Source organism: Ahaetulla prasina, chromosome 5 (genome assembly GCF_028640845.1).
Source record: "Ahaetulla prasina isolate Xishuangbanna chromosome 5, ASM2864084v1, whole genome shotgun sequence".
Classification (NCBI taxonomy): domain Eukaryota; kingdom Metazoa; phylum Chordata; class Lepidosauria; order Squamata; family Colubridae; genus Ahaetulla; species Ahaetulla prasina.
In genome coordinates this window covers 108,082,828-108,102,558 of record NC_080543.1, presented here as the reverse complement: position 1 = coordinate 108,102,558, position 19,731 = coordinate 108,082,828, and the positions used below count along the sequence as shown (strand labels likewise).

The 19,731-nt window shown below is 37.7% G+C and overlaps 1 protein-coding gene across 1 annotated transcript in view; it reads left to right on the top strand.

The window, feature by feature from the left end:
- NALCN (sodium leak channel, non-selective) overlaps window positions 1–19,731 on the top strand; it is a 463,243-nt gene that overhangs the window by 427,193 nt on the left and 16,319 nt on the right. The window contains exons 26-42 of the mRNA XM_058184759.1: window positions 1,131–1,262; window positions 1,686–1,853; window positions 2,746–2,850; window positions 3,571–3,677; window positions 4,919–5,039; window positions 5,140–5,238; window positions 7,176–7,269; window positions 9,837–9,943; window positions 10,096–10,170; window positions 10,901–11,020; window positions 12,045–12,113; window positions 12,938–13,086; window positions 13,752–13,845; window positions 14,832–14,964; window positions 16,910–17,025; window positions 18,503–18,660; window positions 19,254–19,404. Of these exons, the coding sequence (XP_058040742.1) occupies window positions 1,131–1,262; window positions 1,686–1,853; window positions 2,746–2,850; window positions 3,571–3,677; window positions 4,919–5,039; window positions 5,140–5,238; window positions 7,176–7,269; window positions 9,837–9,943; window positions 10,096–10,170; window positions 10,901–11,020; window positions 12,045–12,113; window positions 12,938–13,086; window positions 13,752–13,845; window positions 14,832–14,964; window positions 16,910–17,025; window positions 18,503–18,660; window positions 19,254–19,404 (1,998 nt within the window). The remainder of the gene's footprint in view (window positions 1–1,130; window positions 1,263–1,685; window positions 1,854–2,745; window positions 2,851–3,570; window positions 3,678–4,918; window positions 5,040–5,139; window positions 5,239–7,175; window positions 7,270–9,836; window positions 9,944–10,095; window positions 10,171–10,900; window positions 11,021–12,044; window positions 12,114–12,937; window positions 13,087–13,751; window positions 13,846–14,831; window positions 14,965–16,909; window positions 17,026–18,502; window positions 18,661–19,253; window positions 19,405–19,731) is intronic.

Here is a 19,731-nt window from a genome sequence, read left to right as displayed (position 1 = left end):
GCCTGTGGCCTTTCGAGTGCACTTTAAGGTGTTGGTTACGACCTTTAAAGCGCTCCATGGCTTAGGACCTGGGTACTTACGGGACCGCCTGCTGTTACCACATGCCTCCCACCGACCCGTACGCTCCCATAGAGAGGGACTTCTCAGGGTGCCGTCCGCCAAACAATGTCGGCTGGCGGCCCCCAGGGGAAGGGCCTTCTCTGTGGGGGCTCCCACACTCTGGAACGAGCTTCCCCCGGGTTTACGTCAAATACCTGACCTTCGGACATTCCGTCGCGAACGGAAGACACATCTTTTTATTCGCGCGGGGCTGGCTTAATTGGATTTTAAAAGTGAATTTTAGCAATTTTAAATGGGGTTTTAATTGACGATAATTTTTAACATCAGGCTAATTTTAAATAAGTTTTTTAAGGGTATTTAAATCGTGTATATTTGTATTGTTGGTTTTATTTTGCCTGTACACCGCCCTGAGTCCTTCGGGAGAAGGGCGGTATAAAAATCAAATAAAATAAAAAAATAAAATAGTTGTGTTGTGTGTGTGTAAAGTGTGAAAGTTGGTTTTTGATACCTCATTGTTTTTTATACTTTGTTTATTATTTTTATTATTTATTGTTATTGGCCACGCCCACCCAGTCATCTGACCACCAAGCCACACCCACCAATTAAGCCACACCCACAGAACGGGGAAATTTTTTAGATTTCACCCCTGGTTTGGATACAGTATTTGGAAAACCTACTGCAGGGGTGTCAAATTGGATTTCTTCAAGGGCTGGATCAGCATGGTAGTTCTCCTTCCTGGGCTGGCAGAGGGGCGGCAGGGGCTGGAAGGGAAATGGGATGGATGCCTCCTGCAGCAATTTACCAACCAAAATGGGCCAAAAACGGGCCTCCCAAGCGGCCCCTTTTCAGCCAGCAGAGTACTGCTAGAGGCCGTATAGGGCGAAAAAGGAGGCACGGGGAGGACATGTGTGTTTTTGGCCCAGTTTTGGTGGCAGAGGCACCACAGGCCAGTCCTTTGATATTCCCAGGCTGGCCCCGCAGGCTGGATTTAAGCACCCTGGCCCGCGAGCCTTGAGTTTGACACCCCTGCCTTATTGTTATTCTGTCAATGTTTTTTCTTCATTTTTCAGATTGCTGAATATGTTTTTGTAATATTTATGAGTATTGAACTTAACTTGAAGATTATGGCTGATGGATTGTTTTTTACACCAACTGCAGTCATCAGAGATTTTGGAGGTGTCATGGATATTTTTATATATCTTGTAAGTTTTTGTTCATAAAGTTAATTCAAACGAGTAAAAAGTATGACCTATGATAAGAATTAAAAATAATTTGTATCCATATTGTTTCAGCTTCTTACAAAGTTTTGAGTACCTTCAATTGAATTATTTATAATATATAAACATTTAGACTTAATTAGACTTGTGACCTTCTGACAAGCAAAGTCAATGGGGAAACCAGATTCACTTAACAACTGGGTTACTAACTGATTAACTGCAGTGATTTACTTAACAACCGAGGTAAGAAAGGTCATAAAATGGGGCACAATGTACTTAACAAATGCCTCTCTTAACAACAGAAATGTTGGGATCAATTGTGGTCGTAAATCAAGGGCTATCTGTGGTGTATGTATGAAACACATTTTAAAATTCACATATTTCAGGTTATTTTCTCTCTTTCCAAAGGTAAGCCTGATATTTCTCTGCTGGATGCCCCAAAATGTTCCTGCTAAATCAGGAGCTCAGCTGCTAATGGTTCTACGGTGTCTTCGGCCACTTCGTATTTTTAAACTGGTGCCTCAGATGAGAAAAGTTGTTCGGGAACTATTTAGTGGCTTCAAAGAAATCTTTCTAGTGAGTATCATGTATGATTTCTCTTTCCAAATATATATATTTTTAGAAGGGAAACCATCAAAACATATATTTCATAAGAACTCTCCAAATACATTTAACAAATTAATCTATTTGGTTCTTGTCTCTTGTAATTGCCTCTAAATCTATCCAGCTATAAGCTCTGATCACATCCATAGATTAGTAGAAATATACATCAGCTGGCTCTAATGTTGAACATAACATTCTTTTAGCTATGTATTTAAAGCAGGCAGTTTGTTTCTTTAAATATGCAGTATTACCTGTGTAGGTATTACATTTCCTTAAAAAAATAATAGGTGATATTTTGTACTGGGAAAAATGCTACATTTTTTTGAGAATACATTAAATTTTATCATGTTTACACAAAGAAATAAACTGCTGTGGTGCTATGCTCTATGTTCTCCCAAGTTCTGAATACCAAATTTTAGCAAGTGTTAAAAGTAAACTTTGCACTTTGCTATGCATGGGTGACACGGTTTCATATAAGCATATGGCTTGCTTTTAAAGAATTATAGCTCCATCTGATTCCTATGGCTGGCAGAATAGGACACTTTTGGTTGTGCACATGCTTGAAGAGAAGATTGTATGAATGCATGAAATATATAACAAGTGGTTTGTTATTTGAAGAGGATGGGGAATAAATTTGATTATAGTAAGCTTGCTTCCTAGCACATATGAAAAGAAGAATGAGAAAACATGGGAAGGAAACCACTTAGCTACCATCCTAAAAACACAATTATAATAACCTGGTCTCCTTCCTTGCAGTTCTGTAATGAAAGCCATTGTGTAGCGATTGTTGTTATAGAAAATGTAAGAGAAAAAATACAGGTGAAGTGGAGAAGGTTTGACTCCTTTTCATGATTTTTTTTTCCAGGTTTCAATCCTTTTATTGACATTAATGCTTGTTTTTGCAAGCTTTGGAGTTCAACTTTTTGCTGGGAAACTGGCTAAGTGCAATGATCCTCATATAATTGCAAGAGTAAGAACAACTTTTATGTACTTAGATAAATTCCTCTTTCTTTTTTTGCACATTTTCACCAAACGATGAGGCTTAATTTATGGTGATATGTAGAAACATAAAAAAAAAAAGGCATAGAAGTGAAAATATATGTTCTATAAAGTCAAGTCACTTTTCTCTGTTTTATTTAAAAATATTTCTGGACTCCCTTTTAGAGAAATCTCACACAATGGTTTCTACCATATATGCTTATCTAAGCATAAACATATATGCATTATTACAACTTTCAAATAATAATAAATTATCACAAAATGCAATAAATGCAAGCAAGGATCAGTATGTAACTGGAGGTTTAGTATTTAGCTTAGTGAGAACAGTAAAATTCAATAATTGTGCCTTTCCCAGCATGTGAGAATTCAAGCATTGAGAGGGAACAGTTTAGCTGAAAGAGTTCCAGAGTCCAGATTTATTCTTCCAACTCTCCAAGCAGATGACTAGGGCTGTAAATCTGTTGTTGCTCACTATACATGTGTGGTCTTAGTCAAAGAAAATATCGCTAAAAGTCTGGCAAAGAGTTTCTCACCATAAGTTCTGTCTTCTTCATGCATAGATTAGCTTCTCTGCATTCCTAAACATAAATGGCAGATTCCCTAAATTAACTCTTTGTCTGTTTACAGTATGCTTTTGTGATATGTTAAAATTTTGGTTTCTATACAAAATGTGATGTTATGTTTCTGACAGGAAGATTGTCATGGTATATTCCGAATAAATGTAAGTGTTTCCAAAAATCTGAATTTGAAGCTAAGACCTGGTGAAAAAAAGCCTGGATTTTGGGTGCCTCGGGTCTGGTAAGTAATGTGTTTTTGGCCTTAAATATAGATTTATTGTTAGAGTTGATGAATAGAATTAATCCAGTAGATTGATCCAATGGAATGATAATTTCCAATCCCAAATCTTTAAATTCAACATTCACATTGGAATGTGCCTTTCATCCAAAAGACAGTAGATCTAGAGATTATTATTGTAGGGTAAATAACAAAAGAATAATGGACTAGACACATTGCTTAATTCTCTTGAGTTGCCATTTGTCGGTTTCTTCCCATCAAACACCCCCCTTCCCCCCACCCCGAAAAAGGACACTTTTTTCAAAATTAAGGAGTACAGCAGATCAATGGCACGGAGGGAATTTCAGGAGAAACTAGAACAAGAGAGTCACTTACATCAGGGAATAACAGGTTATTAACCTGGCAATGCAAAAGCCCACTGCAACTACATAGCAAAAAAAGCTCTAAGAGTTGTAAACCTAATTTTGCGTAGCTTCTTTTCCAAAAACACCACACTACTAACCAGAGCATATAAAACATTTGCTAGACCAATTCTAGAATACAGCTCGCCCGTTTGGAACCCTCACCACATCTCTGACATCAATACAATTGAACGTGTCCAGAAATATTTTACGAGAAGCGTTCTCCATTCCTCTGAAAACAACAAAATACCCTATCCCACCAGACTTGAAATCCTAGACTTAGAAAACTTGGAACTCCGTCGCCTTCGACAAGACCTAAGTTTAACTCACAGAATCATCTATTGTAATGTCCTTCCTGTTAAAGACTACTTCAGCTTTAATTGCAATAATACTAGAGCAACTAACAGATTTAAACTTAATGTCAACCGCTTTAATCTAGATTGCAGAAAATATGACTTCTGTAACAGAATCATCAGTGCTTGGAATACTTTACCTGACTCTGTGGTCTCTTCTCAAAATCCCCAAAGCTTTAACCAAAAACTTTCTACTATTGACCTCACCCCATTCCTAAGAGGACCATAAGGGGCGTGCATAAGCGCACAAACGTGCCTACCGTTCCTGTCCTATTGTTTTTCTTTTCTTCTTCCTATATATATGCTTATACCTCCTTATATTTACTCATATATGTGTTTATATACTATATAATCTTTTTGTATGATACCTACATATATTGTTGTGACAAATAAATAAATAAATAAATAAAATAAAAATAAATAAATGTTTTAGGATATATTGTCGGCAAACAACATTGTTTTTACTCCTCATTTCTGTGTTGTATTGCAGGGCTAATCCTCGAAACTTTAACTTTGACAATGTTGGTAATGCAATGCTGGCATTATTTGAAGTCCTGTCATTAAAGGGGTGGGTAGAAGTCAGAGATGTTATCATTCATCGTGTGGGTCCGGTATGTATATTCCTCAATTTGTCAGACTTGTCAGATTTTTCCTATGACTTTTTATTAATAAGACAATTGTAATATTGATTTTAAAAAAATTATGTTGCAGATTCATGGCATCTACATTCATGTTTTTGTATTCCTGGGCTGCATGATTGGACTCACCCTTTTTGTTGGAGTTGTCATTGCTAATTTCAATGAAAATAAGGTAACACTTCAGATTTTCTATTTTTCTATAGTAATCATGTTTATATTTGTTTTCATGTGTAATCAAACAAAATTATTGAGCTAACATATAGTTGTGTTTATATTAAACACCAGAAATATTATTTTAATTATGAAAATATTTTTGCATCACATGTAATATAGCGTATACATAAGTATACATAAGTATGCCAGGAGTAATTTACAGTAATGGAGTTCAGTATAATATTTCTGAGCCTTGCTGTAAGCATTTTTTTCCCTCTGGTGTTTTTACCAGAAAGGCAACCTGGATTTGTTTTAACAAATTTTCAGTAAGAAATTTTAAAAATGGACAAAACACACACACACACATACACACACATACACACAGGAATTAGAAAACAACCCCTAAAGCCTCTGGAGGGCTCGGGACAGGGGATGTTCCTCTGTCCTGGTCCTGTTAGACCTCTCGGCGGCTTTTGATACCATCGACCATGGTATCCTGCTGCGACGGTTGGAGGGATTGGGGGTGGGGGGCACCGTTTATCGGTGGTTCTCATCCTATCTCTCTGACCGTTCGCATACGGTGTTGGCAGGGGGGCAGAGATCGACCTCTAGGTGCCTCACTTGTGGGGTGCCTCAGGGGTCGGTTCTCTCGCCTCTCCTGTTCAACATCTATATGAAGCCGCTGGGTGAAGTTATCCGTGGTTTCGGGTGGATTATCACCTGTACGCTGATGATACTCAGCTGTACATTTCCACCCCGAACCACCCCAGCGAAGCTGTCGAGGTGATGGACCGGTGTCTTGAGGCCGTGCGGGTCTGGATGGGGAGGAACAGGCTCCAGCTCAACCCCACCAAGACAGAGTGGCTGTGGGTTCCGGCGTCCCGATACAGTCAGTTTACGCCTTCGCTGACTGGGGGGGTGAAGTTCTGACCCCCAGGGGAAGGGTGCGCAACTTGGGCGTTTTCCTGGACGATTGGCTGTCCCTAGAAGAACACCTGACGGCCGTCACCAGGGGAGCATTTTATCAGGTTCACCTGATGCGCCAGTTGCACCTCTTTCTTGACCGGGACTCCTTACGCACGGTCACTCACGCCCTCGTTACCTCTCGCTTGGACTATTGCAATGCTCTCTACATGGGGCTCCCCTTGAAGAGCACCAGGAGGCTCCAGCTAGTCCAGAATGCGGCTGCGCGGGTAATAGTGGGAGCACCACGTTGCTCCCATATAACACCTATCCTGCGTGGTGGCTGGCTGCCGGTAGCCTATCCTGCGTGGTGGCACTGGCTGCCGGTAGCCTTCCGGGTGCAATTCAAGGTGTTAGTGCTCACCTTCAAAGCGCTCCATGGCTTAGGACCAGGCTAACTACGAGACCGCCTTCTGCCACCAATAGCCTCCCAACGACCTGTGCACTTCCACAGAGGGGGCCTGCTCCAGGTGCCATTATCCAAACAGTGTCGGTTGGTGGCCCCCAGGGGGAGAGCCTTCTCTGTGGCAGCACCGACCCTATGGAACGAGTTACCTCTGGGGTTACGCCAACTCCCCGACCTCCGAACCTTCAAGCGGGAACTGAAGACCTTATTATTCAATCAGGCGGGACTAGCCTAAGTGTTTTTAATTAATTTATTAATGTATTAATTTATTTATAATTTTAAATTTTAAGGGTTTTATATCGGTCTATGACCGTTTTAGTTAATTAGGCCTGTTAAATATTTCGACTTAAATGCATTTTAAATCTGTGATTTATATTGTGTATTTTACGTGTTTTAAATAAGGCTGTACACTGCCCTGAGTCCTTCGGGAAAAGGGCGGTATAGAAATGTAATTCTAAATAAAATAAATAAAGTAAAACAGAGCACTGTTCCTAGTGAAAGATTCCCTAATGATTATTCATTCCAATAATGCATATGATAAGAAATAAGCAAATATGTTTTGGTGGTAATGGTTCCTGTTCTTTTAGGGAACAGCTCTACTAACAGTTGACCAGAGGCGATGGGAAGATCTGAAGAGCAGATTAAAGATAGCACAGCCTCTTCACCTCCCACCACGCCCAGGTACCTAGATTTTTAAAATTCAGATTCAAGAGATAATGAAACCACTAAACCATAATGCATACTGATCAAATGCTTGAATCATTATGGGCCATTAACTTAAAGTTGAGTCTTAGCAACCATATAGATAGACCTCTGGGATTATCCATCCCCAAAATGATCCTTCAAGCTTCCATCACCATATAACTGTGTCATTCATATTGTTGAAGGCCGTCTTATTCTCTTTCTTTCTATCTTTCCCACCATTAATAGACTTCTCAAGAGAATTGGGTCTTCACGTAACATGTTCAAATATTATAATTTCAGTCTTATCATTTGTGTCAGGAGTGAGAACTCTAGATTAATTTGTTCTATGATCCATTTTTGTTAACATGATATCTATCACTGTTCCAATATTTGAGGGGCTGCTACGAAGAAGAGGGTGGTCAACCTATTCTCCAAAGCACCTGAAGGCACGACAAAAAGCAATGGATGAAAGCTATGGAAGGAGAGAAGCAACCTAGAACTAAGGAGAAATTTCCTGACTGTGAGGACAGTTAACCATTGAAACGGCTTGCCTCCAGAAGTTGTGGGTGCTCCATCACTGGAGGTTTTTAAGAAGAGATTGGACAGCCATTTGTCTGAAATGGTATCGGATCTCCTGCTTATGCAGGGGGTTGGACTGGAGGACTTCTGGGCTCCCTTTCAACTGTATTATTCTGTTGTGTCTTGCCCGCCCTCAGAGCAGCCGGGGCCTTCTTACCTGCTCCCGAACACTGAGGAATGTATGCCTCCCGGTCCCAGTCCTGGCTCCATGCCCACATAAACTGCAGAAGAAGGAGAATCTCCCTGCCCCAGCCCTGACTCCATGCCCAGGCAAACGGAGCAGCTAGACCCCTCCCCCTCCTCCACAGCATGTGAGCCTGAGGAGGGTTTATTACCAACAGCTGATTGGTGTGACCCTCGCATCAGAAGATTGGATAGGCGGAGGCAACAGAGGGAAGGGAGGGGCAGGCCTTAATGAGTGCTGAGTCATGGAGCCACACCCCATGGCCTATATAAAGGATCTACTTTCTGGCAGTCTCTGAGTCAGGCAAAAGTCAAACTTATCTTGCTGAAGTCACTTACTGGTCTCCTGCCTGCTCTGAGGACTTTGCTAGGACTTTGGGCAGAGCTGCAGAGGCAAGCCTGATTTGGATTTCCCTGACCCAGCTGTCAGCGGAGGAGTGGGACACGACATATTCTGTTCTGTTTCCCAAAGTTGCTTTTTCAAAAGGCAACTGGACTTCGTTTTTCCTTGAAGACATTTCACTTCTCATACAATTAGTGGATGAGAATTCACTTCTTGGATGAGAAGTGAAATGTCTTTTTAAAAAGCACCTTTGGGACAACCATGACCTTGGAGACTGAGAATCTCCATAGACATTCTGTTCTATTAGTTTGTTATTCTTTCTATGATCATGTGTATGCATCCCATTAAGCTCAAAGGAAGTCTAGAATGGTATAGGATCTTCTGCCATGGGAAGGAAGTTGGACTAGAAGACCTCCAAGGTCCCTTCCATCCTATTATTCTATATTCTGTATTCTGTGATATTCCCAGGAGTCATCTCTAACTCCAGAGTTCAAAAACATCCATATTCTTTCTATCCTGCTTCTTCAGGTCCAGTTTTCATTTCCATGGAATGTCATAGAGAAAATTAGTGCCTGCATTCTTCAGATCTTTGAAGACATATCACAGTATCTGAATATTTTTTCCAAGGCCTTCATTACTATCCTACCAAATGGTAGTCTGCAGAGTATTTCTGGACTGCTAGTTATTTTACTGATAGTCAATCCTAAAAGGCAGAAATTATCTACCACTTCAGTATCTTGATTGTCAGTTTTAAGGTTGAGAATGGTATATGTTATTGTTACCTTTATTCTTTGCATTTAAACCTACTTTCTCTTTTTTCATTGTGCTCCTTGACTTTCATAACTAGAACTTGCAGATTCTTTGCATTTTCAAGTATCATAGTAGCTTTATCAGTATAGCTCAAGTTATGGATGTGTTTTCCTTAAGTTTTAAAACTATACTCATCTTCTTCCATTCAAGCCTGCTTCATTATATATTTAGCATATAGACAGAATAAATAAGAGAGTAGGCAGCCTTGTCTCACTCCTTTGTCATTCTGGAGCTAGTCTGTTTTGCCATTTTCTGTCTGGACTGTGACTTCCCATCTTGTATGTAAGTTGTTCATGAGGGCAAAGTTATTCTGAGATTCCTATTTTCCTAAGGATGTTCCACATCTTGGCATAGCCAACACAATCAAATGCTTTTTATGATCAATTAATTCTGTTTTGGGGGTGTATTTTTTTATTAATTACCCAGTATTCATCAGAAATAATGTCTCATGTTCCTCAACTTTTTCTGAAGCCAGCTTTGTAGGCTCAAATCTGTCTATTTTGCTAACACGTGAAAGTAAGGATATTATAGTGTGTTGCCTAATATGTGCCCTCAACTAACAGTTACACTGAGGAAAAAAATTCTTAGAAGCCATTGCAAATTGTGCCCTAAATAAACGTTTGCTTTTATTTTGTTTTTGTTTTTTCAGATAATGATGGATTCCGAGCTAAAATGTATGACATTACCCAACACCCATTTTTCAAGAGAACCATTGCAGTTCTTGTACTGGCCCAATCTGTGCTATTATCTGTTAAGGTACTTTTAAGGTGCTTTGTTAACTACTTATAAACAAGTATAAATAGGAGAAAATCACTGTGTTTATAAATAGGAACAATTGTGGAAATATTTTAAACAGAAAAGAAAATGAGAGTTTTTTTCATAAACTATTTTTTTTTCTTTTGCATAAGTGGGATGATCAAGATCCAGTAACTGGTCCATTAGCTGCAATGTCAGTGGTCTTCACCTTCATATTTGTTCTAGAGGTAATACATTTCCATGTTTCTATAAATAAGTTCAGGTTAGATTTGTCTTGTGTCATTTATTATACATTACGATATTAGAAAATAATATAGATACTATTTATTAGTTACATTTATAAGTCACTTGAGTCCATCATTACTCCAGGTGGCATATATAAATTTAAAACAAATTTAAAATAATACAGTGCAAAAAGTTTAAACAAGCAGAAATCCAAGAAAAAAAAGGAGGTGATTTTACAAGGAAGTGAAGGCTAAGGTTTTGGATTTGAATAAAGGATTTTAGAAGTATTAGTAACTTACTCATAAGGTTTATCTAAAATACCTAAAAATGGGGATCTCATCACTGCTCCTGTATCAGCTTGGTCCATGTTAATGGATGGTGACAAAAACACCATAGGGTTAAATTAATTAAAATCATAACAGCAGAAGGAGAGGCTTTGCCAATTTCTTGTGCTCTTGTGAAATATTAGATTTATCCTTAGATTTGTTTTATCCTTAGAAAGTGGTTGATCAAACATTAAACACAGGATTCTTTTTCTGCGCTAGCAATTGTAACCAAAATTTAGTAAAATATATACTGTATTTTGTAACTTTTTCTTGTTTGTTTTTGCTCATACATATTTTAATCCAATAGTCAAATTAATTTTCAATAATTATCCATTTGAATATTATTGAAATATAACTTTGAGGATTATACAAAGAGAAGCTATTAATATACATTTATTTTTGCAAGGTTACGATGAAAATTATTGCCATGTCACCTGCTGGATTTTGGCAGAGCAGAAGAAATCGTTATGATCTCTTGGTGACATCATTAGGGGTCATATGGGTGATTCTCCACTTTGCAATAACGGTAAGTTTCAAAAACCATATTGTCTATTCGAAGAATGAAGGATATTTTTCCTCTTTTTGCAAGCTATTTTCTTAATTTCTCTGCTTTTTAAAATTAGTTCGTTGTCACCCTATTGACCCCCACACTAGGCTGAATGTGATCAGTAATCGACACATTTGGTTTGATTAGTTTAATTGTAAATCAGGTAACAGATAAAGCTAGAACTGCAGGCTATAAATTAGGCAGAGGAAGACTTGCAGACTAAGTATCTCTTACTTGAAGCACATAGCTGTGGCTTAGTCATGCCCAAGAACAGTAGCCTGATCCATTACAGTCTACAATACCCAGTCCAGAATTGTAAGCCAAAGATCAATTTCAGAAATGAGTCAGGAATGAGGGGCCACAGGTATAAGGTCTAGCAATTGAGAAGTGTTTCCAAATAGGAGGATACTCTTAAATAACTGGAGTTTGAATCCTTATCTAATTAGAGGATTCAATGTCCTTCACTCTTAAGAACGAGTGTTGATTTCCATGTCTCTGACCTCCTTTGCTTAGTGTTCTCCTAAGTTCAGGAACTGACCTCTTGTACTCTGAATTAGGAGCTACCTGTGCTGATTTTGAGTCATTCTGAGAGAGTCATTATTCTCGGTTAGTTGACAGTTTATTGACTCTCCAGCCACAGGCTGACGCTTTGCCAAGTTCTCTTCAGTCTCAGGGTCAGAGGTTTCCATGATTTTGACTGAAATAGTTCTCTTGGGATAAGGAATCTGTGGTTCAACAGATAATCTGTTGAACTGTTAGTGTATTCGTTTTTATGAGTATATATACGAGGTCACATTTATGATATGAAGCTATTATATGTGAAGCTATCATATAATAACTGCTGAATAATGCAATGTTGAGTCTTTTTACATCAAGAACTGTGCACTCAATCATTCAATAAGTTATATTAAAGCTATATTGGTTGTCTCAAAAGTAAATCCTGAGTAACTCTGGGTAATTAATAATCTGTAACTCTTCTAACGCTGATAACTTTTTGTTTCAGAATGCCTATACATATATGATGGGAGCATGTGTAATTGTGTTCAGGTTTTTTTCAATCTGTGGAAAGCACGTAAGTACACAGGAAGGGTTTTTTTCCATGCTTACAGTAATTACACATTGAGTAAGTTGGACTGCTTTATTTTGCTGAATTTAGGCTCTTATTAGTTTAAACAAATACTTTGTTATAGCCTAAAAGTAAAGGATAGAATAGAATAGAATAGAATAGAATAGAATAGAATAGAATAGAATAGAATAGAATAGAATAGAATAGAATAGAATAGAATAGAATAGAATTGTTTATTGGCCAAGTGTGATTGGACACACAAGGAATTTGTCTTGGTGCATATGCTCTCAGTGTACATAAAAGAAAAGATACGTTCATCAAGGATAATGAAAAAGGAACAACTGACACAATCAGAATTAGAAATATGCAAAATTGTTTAGTTTTCATGCAGCCAACTTCATACAGATGGAAGCTTACAACAAAAAACATCCATAATATGTATGAGTATATAAATATTTGCACACAGCTTAAAAATTAAAAATCAAAACGAGACTTTTAAACATCTTCAATAGTAAATTAACAAAACCTTTACCAATGACACAAATAAGTTCTAATCCACTTCAATATATCCACCTCAAAGTAATTATTTTATTGAATTTAAAATGTTTTCAGTTTAAAATGAACAGTTCCAAATTCACAAAACAATGTTCTGAATCTGTGTCAATTTTGCTGGCTTGACACAGTGCTGGATTTGTTGCAGAGGTTCTAGCAAAGTTAGAGCATTCATGGAACAATCCCAATGAGGTTGGAACACAGTCCATTTCAGTTTCAGCACATTTCCCTTTTGACCCATGTTTTATACCAAGCCTTTTTTTCCCACTGATTTCCAGGTGACCTTGAAGATGCTACTGCTGACAGTAGTTGTCAGCATGTACAAAAGCTTTTTCATCATTGTAGGAATGTTCCTACTGTTGCTTTGCTATGCTTTTGCTGGAGTAGTTTTGTTTGGAACTGTGAAATATGGAGAGAACATTAACAGGTATGATTTCTATCACTTCATCTGAAAATATTTGATACTGTGATCTTGTTTTAGAGCATCCTTGCTTTGATGGATACCTCTATTGTTGCATTACTAGAGAGGCAGCCCTATTGATCTGTGACTGAGAAAATCCAGCATCAAATATAAATGGAATGCTTATATAGCATTTCAGGTATACATGAATCAGCTCAGCAATGACTGCTTGAGTATTTGCAGAACCTGCAAACCAGGGGAACAACAGGGGGTTTCATTTGGCCTCTTATTATGAATAATAGCTAGTCCAGGTTCAAGCTTAAGATCCAAAACAGCCCCGCAAAGAGACATATTCAAGCAATTTTCAGGGCAGTGCTGGTTACCACGTCAGGTGACAGAAAGGTGTATGTAACACAGCTAGTTCTGAACAATCTAAGCTATCCTGCTGCTCTAAATAATGTCATAAATACTATACTTCCAACTAGGGAGTCTCATTCAGATACCAGACCAGTTCTTTTCTGTGCAGTTTGGGGAAAATATACTATTTTATCATTCATCTCAGGTAGCAGACTAGACTTGTATAAGCTAGCCTGGGTAAGGAGCGGGGGAATTGCCCAAATACCCCAAAGGATTGTTTGTACATGTTTTTAGTTATGAAATATTGAATAATAATTTTTATTTGTTAAAAACAGACATGCCAACTTCTCATCAGCTGGCAAGGCCATTACGGTACTCTTCAGAATAGTCACTGGAGAAGACTGGAACAAGATAATGCACGATTGCATGGTAAATTGTCTGATTAAAATCATGTATCTTTTTAGCCAGCAGAAGCTTTGCATCTTAAAAATACCTTACATTTTATTTTTAAAATGTTATCTTTCACCCAAATTTTGATTTATTGACTTTTGAACATACTGTAGAAATAAATGCATAAGTACTTGACAAATTTTATTAGAAAATATTTGTGCTATATGCCCAACTAGGTTCATGCAGCTTTATTGCATTTATTAAAATGAAAAGTGACAGGTTTTCAGTTCCGGAGAATATATTAACAATTCCTGTTCAGTGGAATGTATTAATAATGATAAAGAATTGTTCTTTTTTTGCCGGATCTTTGAAGCAGTTAGTGAGAAATACTGTGAAATAATTCTCCCTTCTCTTCCCCCAAATTATCATATTGCCATGATGTGGTAATGGACTCTAAGTTAGGAGGCATTTTAAGTGGGTATTGTATAAAAAGAATAATATATTATATTCTGCATCAAAAGAATATATCTGTTTAGGAAGAATATATCTATTTATGAAGTTTAGCTGTAAAGAACTAAAAATATAAATGAAAATATGCAGTCCAAACAATTCAAGTTGGCAGTTCTGTAGGAATATTTGGGCATTATTGGAAATAGCATTTTGATTGATATGATCCATCTTCCTCTCTTGTCAATTCAGAATACTCTTTGTCTTTGGTCAAAGGGGGAAAAGGTAGAGTCCTTTAGCAAAAGAAAGGAGAGGATGTGTTGTACAAGCTGTACAACAATTGACTTGTTACATTTCATGGTGAATCTCACACACACATACACACACAATTTTTGAGTCAGATATTGAGAGAATCCTTGGTTGGAAGAAAAACATGTGGAGTGCATCATGGAAAGGAGGAAGTTGATCCATTCTGCTGTTAAACATGAAGTTCATAATATGTGTGTGTGTGAGAGATGGGGCGTCATATCTGCTTTTGTACCCCTGTTACATGTAATATAGCTTTTTGTTTCATGCAGGTTCAACCTCCTTTTTGTACTCCAGATAACAGAACATACTGGAAAACAGATTGTGGGAATTATGCTGGTGCTCTTATGTATTTCTGTTCATTTTATGTCATCATTGCATACATAATGCTGAATTTGCTTGTGGGTAAGTTTTAGTCATGAAACACAGCAGTGAAGTTTTCACTGTGTGTGTTTTAACTGTATTGTGGACTTGCTATTAGCTATTAGGGCCGGGTTACTTACGGGACCGCCTACTGCTACCGAATATCTCTCACCGACCCGTGCGCTCTCACAGAGAGGGTCTCCTCAGGGTGCCGTCAGCGCGGCAATGTCGTCTGGCGACACCCAGGGGAAGGGCCTTCTCTGTGGGGGCTCCCACCCTCTGGAATGAACTACCCCCCGGACTTCGTCAGCTTTCGGACCTCCGGACCTTCCGCCGCGGGCTTAAAACATATTTATTTAACTGTGCAGGACTGAGCTAGATTTTAAATTACTGGTTTTAAATTGGGTTTTATTCTATATTTTTAATTCTAAATTAACGGGCTTTTTAGAATAAGTTTTTTAATTGTTTTTATATTGTATTTATATGTTTTTAAATGCCTGTACACCGCCCTGAGTCCTTCGGGAGATAGGGCGGTATATAAATTTGATCAATAAATAAATAAAATAAATAAAAAATAAATATTAACACCAGTGTTTCAATCAGTCAGCATAAACAAATACTACTGATTTAATTGGTTCTTCTCTATGTATGATCAAATCCTCACATCCATTAATTTTATATATTTATAATTCAGTGTTCAATCCTGACAACCCTCATAATTATTAGAGAAAAAATGAAATAATAATTAAATAATCTGATTATAAACCATAACATTAAAAACAATTAGTCATGGCTTAATAAATGCAATTATGCCATCCAAAATAAAATCAGTAAATACCCCATAAGGCTTGCTAGAGTTTCAAAAGTCTTCAAAACATAAATGAGTTCTACATCTGAGATTTCGTGTATGTTCTGATGAGTCTCAGAAAACTTAATGAAAGATGCTATCACAAAACTGCTTACTTCACCTAAGAAGCAAGTGGAACAGAGTCTGACTTCTGGCTTTTACCATACTGTACATTACCTAAAATACACAAATGTTTAAAGCAGCACAAACAACTTCAGACTATATATGGTCTTTGAGTTTTTTATGCCGCCATCCATCTAATCTCAAATATCCTATGTAGAAGTTTGGTTCAGATTTCTTTAAAAAAAAAACTATTTATGAATTAAATGTGGATCAGAAAGACAGAAAGGCAATTACCAGAGAGAAATTAGAGTTCTCATCAGTTTTTAGCTCTGTTTTGACTGCTTTCTTCAGTTCCATTCATATTCCATGGTGATCAGATTAATTTTGAGAAAATACAACCCAGCAGAGGAAAAACAGTTTTTCTATGTTTGCTTTAATAAATGTCAGATTTTTCAAAATATTGTTGGATATTTTTTGCTGCCTTTGTTATGCTCAAGGTTTGCAATTTCCTTTATGTAAACATCTTATACGTTCAGTTAAAAAAAATTAGTGCATTATGGTTCCAGGCTACTTTGTAACTATTCAGCTTCTAATGAAAACAGCACAAAATTGTTTTTTTTAAAATGTGCAGGTCCATTATGATATTAAAATGATACATTTGTACATCAGATATGCAAAAACTTGAAGAATCAAGTTTGTGTAGTGCCTGCTTGTGTATTGTGTATTGGTGCTAGATAGAGTCAATGGAATTAAGAGGGGATGGACATGTATCAGTTGTGGGAACGTAATGGCTCCAGCCTTATTCCTTTCTTGATTCTTCTCTTAGCGCAGGGGTCCGCAAACTTGGCTCTTTTAAGACTTGTAGACTTCAACTCCCAGCTTTGCTGGCTGAGGAACTCTGGGAGTTGAAGTCCACAAGTCTTAAAAGAGCCAAGTTTGCAGACCCCTGCCCTAGCCTTTGCCTCTCCTCCTACACAAAGTAAAATCCTTTTATGATTTTACAAATCTAAATTATCTACAATTATAAAGACATATGAACTTGGGAAGCTCTTACTTTTATGTTTCTGTCTTACGCAGCTATAATTGTGGAAAACTTCTCTTTATTTTATTCTACTGAAGAAGACCAGCTCTTAAGCTATAATGATCTTAGGCATTTTCAGATTATATGGAATATGGTTGATGACAAAAGGGAGGTAAGACATTTCTCTGGAATACTGTAAGTTTTGTCGACTTATTGTTCTGTGAATCAACTGCCAAAATGTAGCAATTCATTAAAGTAAAAATGAAATGTTAAATCCTTGGGAGAAATCTATGTCAATTTTTGTTGCTTCCCCATCCAGTTTTGTTATTCATGCCAGTTTAGCCCACCCATCCATAATCAGGTCCATAATATGAAATACAACACAATATGACACATCAAGGCAGTCTTCCTTGAGAACAATCCATCCCTTTCACCTTATGTGGACTCCGTCAACTTCCTGTCCTCCGGACCTTTCGCCGCGAGCTGAAGACGTATTTATTCTTCTGAGCAGGACTGGCAGGACTGGGTTTTTAAATTGGATTTTAAATGGGGTTTTATACTATGTATTTTATAATTTTAAATTATTGGCCACATCGAATAAGTTTTATAATTGGTTTTATTGTATTGTACTGTATTGTATTTTATCTGGCTGTTAACCGCCCTGAGTCCTTCGGGAGAAGGGCGGTATAAAAATTAAAATATTATTATTATTATTATTATTATTATTATTATTATTATTATTATTATTATTATTATTATTATTATTATTATTATTATCTCCTGCTGCCTATCACCAACATGCTGTTATTGCCTACCCCTATCCCCTACCCCACAACAGTCCTATTTTCCCTGGCCCATCACTATCCCAGCTTAGAGAGCTCCATCTGGCAGCCAGGTCACAATATAAATGTTTAACAAGTTGCCTGAACTGCCTCTTTCAGGTCACTTCTGCAACAGCATACCACACTGCTTAATTTTAGACAGCCAGATGCCATTATCCTACCTCAGCGTGTATACAAAGACCATAACTCCAGTTCCAGTCCTGCACTAACATAAACAGCACCCAAACTCCCATCTACAGGCTGAGCCACTCTGAATGTCGCTCTGCCCCTTCTATCTCTCATCCAGGAAACCAGGCACCTTTACCGTAGGGCAGTGGTCAAATCCAATTTTTTTTACTACCGGTTCTGTGGGTGTGGCTTGGTGGGCGTGGCAGGGGAAGGCTACTGCAAAATCCTTATTCCCTTCCCACTCCAAGGGAAGTAAAGATACTGCAAAATCTCCATTCCCATCCCACTCTGGGGTCAGCCAGAAGTGACATTTGCTGGTTCTCCAAACTATTAAAATTTCCATTACCGATTCTGCAGAACCTGTCAGAACCTGCTGGATTTCACCCCTGCCTTAGGGAGAGAATTGCCCAAATGACAGGCCCTATGACAGCTGCAGAATTCAGCCTAGCATCTACTTCAACATCTGACTTGCTCCTGCTGCAACTCACCTCAGGAACTCGAAAACATCTCATATTGTAGTTATAATAGCAAAAAGGCTGGCAAAAATGTTACTAAATCATTTATTTGGAAAAATAATACAAGACAAATATAAAGCTTTTTACTGGTGTGAGTATTTTCTAACTGTGACTTTCTTCCCAGGGAGTAATTCCTACTTTCCGAGTCAAGTTTTTGTTGAGGCTATTGCGTGGAAGACTGGAGGTAGATCTGGATAAGGACAAGCTTCTGTTCAAGCATATGTGCTATGAAATGGAGAGGTTGCATAACGGTGGAGATGTAACATTCCATGATGTACTGAGGTATATTGAGCAGCACAGCTGGCCTGCAAACCTGAATCTCAGAATTAACTCACTAGCTTCAGGTCAGGAAAGCTTAACCAAGGAGATAGGGCTACATCTGTTGGGGTTTCACTGCATCTAAACAGACTAAAGATATAAGTACATTTTATAAAAATTACATTTTTTCCATTTAGGGATCTATTAAATTTATTTATTTATTAATAAAACACATATCTAAATTGCTTTTTCGCATTACTCTGTTTTTTTACTATACTGTAAAAAGTGCAACTTTCATATTATCAATAGAGGTAAGAATGAAAACTTCAACCGAAGCAAAGTTTTTGTCAGTGCACTCATCGTTAAAATTAAACAGTCATGGAAGCCGTTGACTTAAATGCATCCTGACCAACCAAACTGTCTGCTCTGATCACATATTTCCTTGTAATATATAATTACTTCACACTCTCACTATGCAATTATCAGTGACGGCAGAGACATTAAGTGTTGTTTTCCAAGCCAAATAAACGTTCCAAAGGAATTACTGTATATGGTTTTGACACAGAGTCATTTTCCTTTTTTAAACATGAATATTTACTGATATACATTTCTTCTAGCATGCTCTCATATAGATCGGTTGACATCAGAAAAAGTCTTCAACTGGAAGAACTCCTTGCGAGGGAACAACTGGAATACACCATAGAGGAAGAAGTTGCCAAGCAGACGATACGCATGTGGTTGAAAAAATGCTTGAAGCGCATTAGAGCAGTAAGTTTAACATTATTGTGTCATTAATAGGCTTTTAAATGCTATTTTACAAGTCTAATTTTACAAAAATAATATGGCTTGATGGTTTTTCACAACTTGGGGCCTAGTTTTTTGGTTTTCATACACAGAGTTGTCATTTATTTCAGAAAATCAGCATTATTTTCTTTGATTTGGTACTCGGTCAGAGTCCTTTTGTAGGTCTTCATCCAAAGTTTCTTGCCCTAACTTATTTTGGAAAATCAATATAATCTCTTCAAGCTTTCTAAAAAGATATTCAGCTAGGAGCTGCATATCCCCCCACCCTCCGTACTTAGGTTGTAGCCACTG